This window comes from Desmodus rotundus, chromosome X (genome assembly GCF_022682495.2).
Source record: "Desmodus rotundus isolate HL8 chromosome X, HLdesRot8A.1, whole genome shotgun sequence".
NCBI classification, from domain to species: Eukaryota; Metazoa; Chordata; class Mammalia; order Chiroptera; family Phyllostomidae; genus Desmodus; species Desmodus rotundus.
The window spans coordinates 86,535,911-86,548,431 of record NC_071400.1 but is presented as its reverse complement, the minus strand read 5'-3'; the positions used below and the strand labels follow the sequence as shown (position 1 = coordinate 86,548,431).

The window sequence follows — 12,521 nt, the reverse complement described above, 5'->3', positions numbered from 1 at the left end:
ACGCGTAACTTGCCCCCACCCACCATCGAGCCCACCCCACCTCCGTGGCTCAGGACCCCCAACCCTGCCAGGGGAGCTGAGATGCCGGAGAAAGCACCACCTCGGTGTCCGTAGCCTTTGTAAGAAGCCCGGATCCCTATGAGGATCAGATTCAAACCAGCAAAAGGGGAATGCAGATAAATCCAGGAGATGCTGGGGCACCAGGGCCCAGCCCTGGCCTGTGGGTACCCCCCTTCTACTGTCCCCTCAGCGTCTTCACAAAGCATTCACACTTCCTTTTGTTAAACATATAATTTTTTTTATTTTGAGCGTGACACTTCTCCACTAGATAGCAAGGAAAAGTGGTAACAATTACACATTACACAAAAGTACTGTACCATTGCCTTTATCTTGAAGGTTTCAGAAGCCTCTACAGTTAATAAGTTAAATAAAGAGCTTGAGTACATAAATATTTGTCTAGGAACCCTACCGTATCTACAACACAGTAAGAATCTACAGGACAAACTTTTACCATACCACGCTGAGTGCAATTGCGTTATAACATTTCAAATATACAAAGCTCTGTTCTTTTTTTTTTTTTAATAACAATGGTATGTACAGAATCAATAATCACAGTTTGGTGACTTCAACAGTCCATATTCTAGCAGAGTATTTCCCTTTGGTTTGATATAAAAACCTTGGTTGGTGTATGATAAAGAAGAGAACAAGAACAAGACGCCCCTTTCCGTTAAGTGCACTATTAGCTATCTTACAGATTCGCATTTGCGTCCCTGGCCCTGGCTTCACACCGGGGCCCACACTGGGAAGATCAACTTGAGCGCCAAAATACTATTAAAAAAAAAAAAAAAAAAAAGCTAAGAGGGATGTCTGGAGGAAGAGAGGTTGGGCTTTTAAATTTCTTTTAACTTCGTTACCAGGCGTTTTGGGGAGAAAACCTCCCCAGATATTTTCAGTAATGTTAAGAACGGGAGAGAGTGGATGTTCACCTTGGAGCGAGGTTGGCAGGGGTAGGGGCGAGGGCAGGGACAGGGGTGGGTGGACAGCCCCCCGAGGAGATACCACGTCCGGTACCGCCTGAGGGCTGCCTTGCCCGAGTCCAGGCTCTGAGAAAGCGGCTGCGCTCTCTCAGTGGCCTCTCGGGAGTGTGCTGGTCCTCTGTTTCCATTTGGTCTTGAGTGGTGCTGAGTGAGGTGACCTTTAGGGGCGCGCCCTGGGCGCGCGGATGCAGAGCAGCCTTTAGCACACCTCCTTGCCCGTGCTGGTGCCCGGCAGGATGTTCAGCTGTGTGAGCTGCGCAGCGTGCTCCTTGGCCTTGAGCCTCAGCGCAGCTATGCTAGAGGCGCGTCTGTCTGCAGCCGCTGTGGCCGGGTCGGCCAGCGCGCCCGATGCCACCGCGCCCTCCACGGCTGGCGTGGGCTGTCTCAGGAGCGCGGCAGCGGTCGACGCACTGGTCAGGGGGGCCATGGTGGAAAAGAGCCTGTAGGTAGAGCAAACAGCGTGGTCACAGCCTCGGGAGCTGAGGGCAGAACCTCTGGCAGCGTTTCCCAGCAGCGTTTCCCGACGCCTCTGCCCTGGCAAGCAGAGGGATGCGCTGCAGGCCCAGGGTGGGTCTCGAGCTGGGAAGTAGGTGGGAGCACAGGCGGGAAGCTAGGGGCTGCGAGAGGGCTTTACTGGAGCAGGGAACCAACGGAAAAAAAAAAGAGACCACGGGGCCAAAAGTGGGGCAGAGACAGGTCCCCACCCCCACCCCCGCCTGCCCAAAACCCCACTGCCCAATTAGATGGATTCCATGCTCTTGCTTAAGAAGGGGGTCTATTCCCAGATCAAGAGCTCCAATTGCCTGCAATACTATTTGACAGGAGAGAGGTGAGACAAAGAGGAAAAGAAGACAGAGGGGAGAAGGAGAAAAAAAGAAAGGGAGAAGAAGGTATCCAAACTGATGAAGACTTATGCTGCAGACTTTGATACTCTCTCTAGGGCGCCTTCTCGGCCCAGGGCTTCTTTGGGCCTGGAAAATCCGGCCCGCTTGCTGAACTTCCGGAGGACAGAACCGCCCTCCTGTGCCAGGCTGAGCTGCCTGTGCCCTGTCAATGACCGCGAGGTTGAGGTGGGGGTGCCCTCCTGTACATTGCCGATGGGCAGTAAGCTATGACCCGACCTGCCAGCATCCCCACGTTTCATTCCCCGAAGTCTTCCCGTGCCCCTGCAGTATCTCGTCCCAGAGACCCACTGGACCCAGCAACCCTGTACACGTTGCACAGCAACATCCAAGCCTGGATCCTCATTCCGTGCCACCGCCTCCAGGAAGCACCAAGATTGCTCCTCAAGCTGCCTCCACCACCTTCACACAGCACTATGGTTCTACAGCGGAGGCTGGACCCACCCCTGGCCACGACAAATCCCCATATCCCTACAACCCTCTACCTCTCCATCCCACCTCCTCCCACTTCCCCCCAGGGCTCTTGCTCCTGGCCTCTGTAGGACCAACTAGGCCTTTCCACAGTTAGATATGAGACCACTAGGGCTGGAAGACAGTCTCCTGCCTCTCAACCCCTCATGCCATGCCCAGTGCACCCCTTTTCTAGCACTCCAAACCTCACAGCCCAGTGGCCCAGCTGTGGTTTGCCGGCTTTTACAAGTCACTTGTTATCAAAAGGGAAATGGATGGGGACCAGGGACCAGGGACACAGGACTTAATTCCAACCCCCCCCAGAAACACATACACTGTGGCTCGGGGGGAGCATAACATGCCCTGGTTCCACTAAGTAAACTGAGTCACTACACTTAAATGCTGTCGCTATTTTCTTGGTTTGTTACAAGAAACTAATTTTACTTAGTCTTTTTTGAATTTTTTCTCTAAGATGATTTTTGTTATGTGGCTGCACAGTTGGATGAATCTATTATTTCTTTGTTCTCCCCAAGAGAGATCATGGAAGCTGCATTCAGTTTTATTTTCGCTGCACTTTCCAACTTAATACATCCCTCCTTTGTTTCTCTGTCTGTGTGATTATACAGACTTTTAATTTCATCATTTGATGTTCATTTAAAGAGAGGGAGTTATAACATGATGAATTGTTTCTTTTATTTCGTTGTCTTGTACCTCGTCAGGGTCGGGGATTGCACACACAGGGATACGGTTGGCAGCGGGTCACTTGAGTGACAAGGAATATAGAGTCTGGGGAAGAAGAAAGAATTCTTTGCACCCAGAGGGCCCTTGACTCCAGGACTCCAGCGAGGACCAGGGCTGTGTCCCTCTAACTACCAGGCTTTGGGGCATGAGGAAGGACTTTTACAAAACTTGGAGTCATCCTGGCCCTGTAGACATTTACACATACCACCTATAGCTTGGGCTGTTGTCACCTTCAAAAGGTACTTTTACAGCTTTCATTGAAAACTCAGAATTGTTCTGGTTGTTGTTACTACCACTGCCCTCCTCTTTGCCACTCAGTTCAAGCCCTTCTCTTCAAGATCCACATTGCTTGAGCAAAATTAGAGAGTATTTTCTCTGGCTATTTCTTAGGTTAGGCCAGAGAGAAAAGAGGCATCTATCCCCTGCCTGTCTCGGGCCTCCTCGTTCACCCCAGGTTGTGTGTGCACGTATGTGTGTAGGAGACAGACAGACACCCCGAGACCGCGTGTTACCTGCCGAATGCAGGGCTGATGAAGGCAGGGTGCCGGAACACAGCGGCTCCAAGGAAAGTGCTCAGGCCCAGCGGCGCCCCGCTGGGCGGCAGGCTAGCCGAGCCTGGAGGCGGAGGTAGGCTCGGGAAGGCTGCGGCAGCAGCAGCGGCAGCGGCTGTCCAGGCTGAGTCCAGTGCGGGGTGGTGCGGGGGGAAGGGGCTGGCGTCCAGGTAGGGGCTGAGCGGGTGGGTGGCCGAGAGTGGCCCAGGGAAGGGCAGCCCCGGAGGATGGGTCTGTGCGCCCGCCTTCTCCCGCTTGCGCCACTTCGCCCGACGGTTCTGGAACCAGACCTGCAAGGCGGAGAGAGCTGTTCTGAGCTGCTCTGAGGCCCTCCCTCCTTTCCACTGCAGCCTGCGCCCACCTGGCCCCTCTCCAGCTTCAGGTCATTCAAGGACACCTCTGAGGCCAAACTTAAAGCCAGCAGGAAACATGGGCCACACAAACCCGTTCCAGTGGGTATTTCAATGAACCTAGTTCTTTCCAAGTGTAAGGAAAGTTGTTCAGGTTTAGAGATGGGGAAAGCAAGGTTTCAAAGTCCAAGCAGTCAGCTGCTTGCTGTGCATATTTAGGCAGGCGGCCTATACCTTTCTTAACCTCAGTCTGCTAATCTGCAAAACGGGCATAATAAAGCTGTACCCATAAGGCTGCTAGGAAGGAGTAAAACAAGGTATGTGAAAGCTCACGTCCAGAGAAGTGAAGGTATATCAGCTTTTTGCTGCTTATCACCTACATCAGGTTTACCCACAGCTGGCAAAATCCCTGCTCTGTATTGAAAAGGGAATTGGGGGAGGTGGCTCACTTAGCCTTTCCAAAACTGTTTATTGAGCACCTAGAGTTCTAGTTTGGGCTCTGGGGTTTGGGGAGAGCTGGAAGGGAAGACATGCATGCCCACAGTAATTCCGGAACAAGATACATCTTAGTGTCTGTTCTCCATGAATTGGCACCCAGGGCACCCAGCCTGCCTTCTGCAGGGGCTGTGCCCAGGGCCCCGCCTGGCCCAGGGGGGCACTGCCTGTGCACAGCAGGTACGCAGCAATCCCTGGACACGCAGAAGCCAGTGTGCAGGATACCTGTCAACTTTCCGTGTCTTCAGAGCTAACAGGTCCTTTATTTCTTTGGGGGGAACGTGGTTTAAACAGGATTTAAAATAAGATCGTTCTAGGCTTGGGGGAGGTTTTCAGCACAAGGTATCTTCCTAATTGTTAATAGAAAGCAGTTTTAGTAGAGACCTTTACCTGAAATGTGGCAGCTACCAGAGTCTAAAAATAACTCCCAGGAGCCTGAGATTATTTTTATGTGACCTGCTCATCACACCCACAGCTGAGATACGTTCCTTCTCCCCTGAAGGCGTTAATATTTTTAGGTCTGGGTTTATGCCTGTGCACAAGTGTAAAAATTAAGAATGAACTCCAGGCTATACAGGAGTTATACTGTAATATAATGTAAATGATCCCAGAGGAGTATGTTGTAACAATATTTTATAGACATCCACGTCTTTCAAATATACACACTGGGGTTGTGGTTACTAACACTAATACCTAAGCTTGGCTTGACTTCTAGGCAGCTACTGAGGGCAAGAAAAATCCAGAATCCGTATCAGTCGATTACTTAAAATTCTGCTGAAAGGGGGCCCATCCCTAACATTCCACAGCCCTCAAATAATCTACTTGTGAATTGCAGCAACAGTCTAGTGTGGAAATTCAGAGGCTTGAAAAGGTAAGACTAGATGGGACCAAGCTGGGTGGGCAGCTTTTGTGTATCCAAATCTGTCTAGACGAGAATATCCGCCACTCCTCAGGGCAGTGAAAGGAGTCCGGGAGGGGGGCACACGGATAGAATACCCTCAAAGAACGGGGAAACCTTTTACAGACGGATTGTCTCTCTCCGGCTCAACTGCAATTATCAAGATGTCCCCCTGCAATTCCTCATTATTGAATTAATACCTCTGAGGCCCCCCAAAGGTAAACGAAAGGACTCTAATAATTCATATTCACTTAATTACATCTTCTCCAGTGAATAGGGAGAGAGGAGAAGGGGAGGAGGGGGTGCTCTCTTTCTTTTTAAAAGTTATTTAACTTTCCCACGACTCGTTCCCCTGAGCTGAAAAATACGGAGTTGCTGTCACATCTCTGTTTGACAATGGAGAAATGTGTCAACAGAAAGGAGGGGACAGGCCTCATCATTAGCCCTCTAATGCAAGAAGCTGTTGTGTATTAAATGAGCCATATGGAATTTATTGTGCTTTATCAGTGCCTGATTTTGACTGTAAAGTGATTCACTCAGCTCCTAGCTCAGGGACATCTGTTTTCTGTTGGCCATCGGGCTGCCCAGTGTTGATCGTCTCTTTGGTTATGAGTCCTGGGTTCGGAAATGCACTCTGGTATGGGGCTGCAAACACCTTTAATAGCATTGCACTCACTCCCTATTAGATCATTGTGGGCTCATTGCTATAAAAAATGGGAAATCAAATAGCATTAGCCAGCTCCTTGTGTGGGCGGAGGGGAAATCAAACAGCATTTTGCCTTCAAATGGCCCTGTTTGTTCTAGCACTAAGTGGGCTTTTATGAAGCCCGATCGGAGACTTAATCGCAGCCAAATACCTGCTTGGAGCTGAGCGGATTTGTCTAACAACCAAATCCATGCTCCATCCCATTATTTCAATCTGGAGAAGTCAGTGCGAAGAGTGGTTCCTACAGGGGCTGTGGAGGGGGAGGAGGCTCCTGAACTTCAGTCTCAGGGAACTTATATCCTCCTTCTCATCCTGGACCCCTTTTCAAGGCTCCCAAAGCCAGAAACCTTCCCCTCTACACCGCCCCCCCACAGGTCTTCATATTTTAATCTCTTTTGGTGTGTGAATGTTTGGGTCTCTTTTTTCCGATTCTGCTTCTCTTCACCTAATAAAAGGGGCCTTTAAATCCATCAACCCAACTCTCTCCCACTCTGCCCACCAGCCCGCCTCCGGCTACTTCCTCTCTGGGGAGCAGCTCACCTGGACTCGGGCCTCCGTCAAGTCCAGCCTCATGGCCAGTTCCTCCCTATAAGAAAGCAACACACCGACAGGAGGTCACTGCAGGCTCCAGCACCCCCTTCTCAGCCTCCTTCCCCTCGCTGGCAGGCCTCCCCCCATTAGGGCCTCCCCTGGCTGCCTGCCCTTGTCCCCAAACACGTGGGCATCATCATCTCTACCACACTGGAGTGCCTACTGTTTGATTGAAAACATAAAAACACAACACATTGCCAGATATAGGCTATTATATATTATATTGTATCATATTATATTCAAGAGCAACGGGTGGCTTCTTGAGTCTGTAAGTCTCCAAAACTGGGCACTCGGATTATCTCTCACTCTCTCTTAAACCAGAGTTAGACAGTCAAGAAACACACACACAGTGCGTATATCCTGTTTTGTCCTAACAGTAAATGGGAGAACTCAGCACTCAATTTTTAAAAAAATGTTCATGCCCTCTTGGTTTCTGTCCACCTTCTTTAAATTTATTTTCTCTCCCCCACCTCTGTTTCCACCTCTCTGCCTTTCCGTCGGTGTCTCTCTCCCCTGCCTTCCTCCCTCCCTTCCCCCCTTAGGTCATACTCCCCATTACCCTCTGGAGATATGTTAAGCTTGTTAAGAGTTCAGTGGGGTAATTTTTCGATTAAACAAAATTCTGCGCACCTCCTGACTCCAGTGCCCACTACAAACCCTGCCCATCTCAGGGGAAGTCAATTTAACTGAAACCCTACCCCGTCATTGCAGTTATTACTGTGACAATTAAGGCAAATAGGAAACCATTAAGATGCTGTAAAACGGCTTACGACCTGTTTACCGAAAATATGAGTGCGCCCAGAATAATTGGCTCGCGGCTCGCTAAGACGATAGAGCGGGCCTGCACCAGCCTGGGATCCGGGTCTGCATGCTGGCAGCGCCCCCCACTACTCCATTCCACACCAGAAACTTCAGGGCCGGGAGAAAGCCGTTTCCTAAGCGCTTTTGGTCGCCCCCTGCGTCAGTAAGCACCAGCAAATTAAAACCACACTCCTCGCTCCGTTGGAGCATGACCCAGGGGGCTCTAAGTAACGCCTGGGTCCAAAAGAGGTGGGCGTGGGGTAGTGGTAAGAAGCTGCCCCTCTTCGCGAGCTTTGGTTCCCCCCGGAGAAGCTAAAAAAAGGGCAGACCCGGATGCCAACTGACACCACATCATTTTCTTCTTTTGAAATACACATATGCGTGATAAATGCAAAAAGCCGGTTGGCGAGTTAGCTATCTGACAGCACACACTAATTTATCATTTTATTTTCTTTTTAAATGGTAATGAAGGGCTTGGATGACATAGGGGAGAACCCAGTTTAGCTCAAGGGATGACCAAGTTTAGTGCATTCGAGCCCAGCATCCAAACCACTTTTTCCTCTTTTTTTTTTTTTTTACTGTTTCTGGTTAGGAAAGTTTGGCAATTAATTGCTGGAGCAACTGCAGTTTAGAGTTGGCTCTGGCCTCCTGAGCCCTAAGCGGCAATCTCTCCTTCGGTTCAAAGGGGCAGGCAGCTTCCCGCTTCTAAAATGCACATTGAAAAGCTGCACACGTCTGGTGCGAAGGAGCTGTCAGCTTAACAAGCCCCAAAACAGGCAGACCCATTCCTTTCTCCCTCCGCAGTGGGGGAAGTTTGTTGTAATCCTGGCTCCTCGCCTGAGCCAAGACCTTGGCCTTAGGGTGCGGGCTGGCACCCCAGGTAGGATAAATAATGGGGGCTAGGGGCCCAGTATTCTCACAGGCACATCTCTCCAAAATACACACACAGGTGAGCTCAAAGGGGAGCGGAAAAGAGCCGGGTTGGCCACCCATTCAAAAAGAAAAATTCCCCCAGCTGTTTCCTCTATGGCTTGCCTACCTCTCTAAACCCGTGTGCATTAAACGAATGCGGGGTTAATGTGACGGGTGAGAGAGGAAAGCGATGAGAGGCAAGATTCTGGCTGGTGTCCCCAGGTGTACAGATACCAAAGACTGCCGAGTTGTGACTTCCTTCGGGTATTTCAGGAGTTCTCAAGCGACAGAACTTGGATATTTTTAAAGGCCTTTTCCTCAGGCATGGGCTCCAGCTTCACTGTGAACAGCGTAACTGATACCCACGAGGCTCCTGGGGCATCAGGCGGGGGTGGCGAGTGCCCCACTCAGTGGCCAAAAATAGGCTCTGCTTTTCTTTCGCGGCGAGGGCAGGCAATGCTTCCTGTGCCCGGCTCGGGACCTAGCCGGGACCGCTGCTCCCGGGGCCCTGCATTAAAGTGCGCTGGGGTGCTCACCTCCCCAAAGCGGCGTTCAGGCAACTCTTTGGAGATGCTGGTTTTTTTTCTAACTAAAACTTATACTTTGAAAAAAAAAATTAAACTGGATACACCTTGGGAAACAAAGAAATCATCCCAGTCTGCATTTAAAGTCCGGAGTAGGGATGGAGGAGAACGAGTGGGTAGTTCCTGGTGAGCAGTGGTGGATTCTTTGGGAGGGCGCGCCTGGGTAGAGTCCAGGAGCGAAGTCCCTACTCGAGCCAAGTGCCGTGCCCGCCTGCCTCCCTTCTCTGGGGTCCGCTGGCGCCCTCCAGCCGTTACCCGTCAGCCCACCCCGCGCGCGCATACCTGGTGAAGACATCTGGATAGTGCGTCTTCTGGAAGGCCCGCTCCAGTTCCTCCAGCTGGTAGCTGGTGAACGTGGTGCGGTAGCGCCGCTGTTTGCGCTTGAGTAGCCCCTCCTCCGAGTCGCTTCCCGCAGACAAGCACACGCTGTCCTCGCCGTCCTTGCCCTCAGCGTCCTCTGGGTGCAGCAGCAGCTCCTCCTTGGGCGACAGCTCCCCGCCCTCCGTGGCCACGGTGGCGGCGGCAGCGGTGGCCACTGAGCCGGTGGCGGACACGGCGCAGCGTCGGGGCTCCTTGAGCAGCGCGCGGGCGTCGTCCTCCAGCAGCTCCTCCTCGTCGTCCTCGAGCAGTTCCTCTTCCTCATCCTCGTCCTCTTCGTCCTCCAGCAGTTCCTCCTCATCGTCCTCTGCGCCCGTGCCACCACCTGCCGGCGGGGCGCCACCGGGGCCGCCTGCCGCGCCGAGGCGCTCGTCCGGGTGCGCGGCGCCCCCGGGGCCGCCCAGCTCGTCCAGTGCGGGCGGTGGTGGCACGAAGGGCGCCCCGTTCTCACGGTACGACTTGCTGCGGCTGATGCTCACCTGCGGCGCCTGGCTTATCTTGAGCGTGTCCCAGGCCGCCGCGGCGGCAGCGGCAGCCACAGCGGCCCCCGTGCCATCCGGGCGCTCCCCGGGCCGCGCGGTTGGTGGCGGCGGCGGAGGGGCCTCCCCCCGCGGACCCGCTGTGGCCGCTGCTGCGGTCGCCGCCGCAGCTGTGGCGCCCTGGAGGAGGCGGCCCCCGCCCGGGCCATACAGGCGCCGCAGCTTGGGCGGCAGGTGCAGCTCGGCCTCGAATGGGGCGCCGCTGCCCTTGGGGGAGCCTGCGGGCAAGGGAGAGCGGTCAGCACACCAACCCGGCCGGCGTCCCGGGCAGAGTCGGTAAGGAGCGGACCGTCACTGCTCCCCGATCGCCTGGGCTTCGGCACCCCCTCACCCCCTGCGCCGCGTTGCCAGACTTGTACTCTTTTACCTCCTTTCCTCACTTTTCTGGCTTTTTCTTTACACCTTTCTCTTTCTCTCCCCTCCGTCCCTCACTTCTTTCCTTCACATCTCCTGCTGTTCACTTTATTTCCCTTTTTCCTTCCATTTTCTTAACTTCTCGTTTTCTCACGGTCGCTCCCTTTCCTCATGTTTCTTGTTTCCCCTTTCCTTCCTTTCTCTTTTTGTGCACTCCCCCCTCCTTTTTCCTTCCTTCCTTCATTTTTCTTTCCCCTTGTTCTTTTCATCAGTTTTTTTCTCTTCCCATTTCAGGGCAGGGAGAATGTGAAAACATTCAACAACTTTTAAAAAACTGACCGCCCCCCTGAAAACTTTGCCCACGACCTCTGCTGCTCTGCCACGCGGGCCCAGGCTGGCGAAAGGGGCGCCGGCCCACGGGTGATCCCTGGAAGGGGGAGCGGCCCAGTGGCCCTGAGCGCTGAACGGCGCTGAGCCCAACAACCAGCAGCCTGAGGTGGGGTGGGGAGCCCTGGCCCAAAAAGGCAAAGAAAAATCGTCCGGGTGAGAATGGGCTCAAAAGAGCCTGAGTGCAGGTGGACGAGGTGCAACAGGCACAGGCTGCTTCTTCCCTTAGAGGAAGTACCCGGCCCATGTGCCACTGCAGGCTAAAAAAAGAAAAGGAAAAAGTCAGTTTCATTTTAAATGCCCCTTCTCCACCTTTCGTTCCAGTCTTCCAAGTGGTTCCGCGGCTGGACCGCTGGTTTTCGGGCCTTAAAAGAAACAAACGATTCTTTCCCTGCAACTCCTCTGCAGCCAGCTCAAGGCAACGCTTGAGTGTAACAAGTTCGGAGTAAAACAATAGTTGTTACGGAATTTTTAACTTTAGAAAAAAATAAAACCTTTTAAACATCTGTTTTTAAAAATAACATAGGGAAAAAATAGCATCCGGAAGCCGCACATTTCATACATTTCAAATGCAGTAAGCAACATTTGGGAATCCCAGGGAGATGTTTTTGCAAAGGTTGGGTTTCAAAGGTAGAAGAAATCTAAAAGGAGGAGAGGGGAAGGCAAAACACCACGTTTAAAGAAATCTTCCAAACAGGAAAGACCAAGGGTCACTCTGCCTGGTCACCCCCACTTACAGCTTTGGGGTTCTTCACCAAGTTGTTAAAAGGGTCCACCTGGCGCCTGATGTTTCTGACCTGTCGCCGCTCATCAGAGCACCCCTAAGGTTACCAAAGGGGACACTTACACGGCCTAAAGACCAACACCAAGAACCTAAAGGCCCCCAAAACGAAGCTTGGCCTCTGCTTTTTCTGGAAGCAGAGAGGGAGGGAGAGACAGCCCCTTTGCGACATGTTTATAGCCTTTTGAGACACCAGGCCTCAGACTTGTTCCATATCTTTCCTCTGTCTCCAGCTTGGCAACCCCACTGGCCCTGGCCCCCGATCATCTAACATCTAAACCAGTGTGCCGAGATCGCTTTGTAGGTTCCTGGAGGGTGCAGCCTTACCTTGCAAGGCCTTTTCCTGGTCGGCGCGGCTGGCCAGCGGGGCAGGCAAGGTCTGCGCAGCTCCCAGAAGCCGCATTTTGCACGGGCTTCTCCGGCCCAGGATGCTGTCGATGCAGTAGGAGGAGAGCAAAGTTGGAGATTTACTTTTGCACTCGGGCCTCTCCGAGCAGCCCTCCTCCTGGTACTGATTGCTCATGGCTGGGGCTTTTCCCTGGGCGCACAGAGCCGACCGCTGTCTGCCTCTCCCGGCAGGTGGGATGGATGGGTGTGTGCTGGGGGCTAGGGGTAGATGGCTGGCTATAATGGATATTATTGCGATCTCTGTGCCTTTCTGTCTCCCTCAGTTGTTGGCTGCCGGCTCCTGCCCTGCCCGCGGCCAGAGCTCGCCCTCTCCGCGCACCGGACAAGCAGTAACAAGTGTAGTGAGCAGCGGGAGCGGAGCTCTGGAGTCTCTCTCCTCCACGTGCTGAGAGGAGCCCTCTGATTGGCTCGCACCAGAGGCCGGCTGCGCGCTTCTGTGAGCTGAGCGCAAAGCCCGGACTGGATTCCAGAAAAGCTGGCTGGGGGGGACAATGGACAGTAACCCGAATCGATTTTCTTTTTCTTTTTTGTTTTTAACTAACAACTTTCTAAGTTCTCCATCGTCTTCCTGCTGCTCCTCCTTTAACCCTTTAGGGCTGGCCCGAAGCTCTAGCCTATTCGGATGTCAGGCCTGTGGGTGCTACTTGGGCGATGTG

At 52.8% G+C, this 12,521-nt stretch overlaps 1 protein-coding gene across 1 annotated transcript; it reads right to left on the bottom strand.

Annotated features, from left to right (window-relative positions):
* Positions 1-276: 276 nt before the first annotated feature.
* ARX (aristaless related homeobox) lies at positions 277-12,208 on the bottom strand. Its single transcript, XM_053917383.1, has 5 exons — positions 11,785-12,208; positions 9,301-10,153; positions 6,671-6,716; positions 3,643-3,971; positions 277-1,477 (listed from the first exon to the last, which is right to left on the bottom strand). Exons 1-5 carry the CDS (start codon positions 11,978-11,980, stop codon positions 1,237-1,239), a joined length of 1,665 nt encoding a protein of 554 aa, XP_053773358.1. The 5' UTR covers positions 11,981-12,208; the 3' UTR covers positions 277-1,236.
* Between the last annotated feature and the right edge of the window lie 313 nt (positions 12,209-12,521).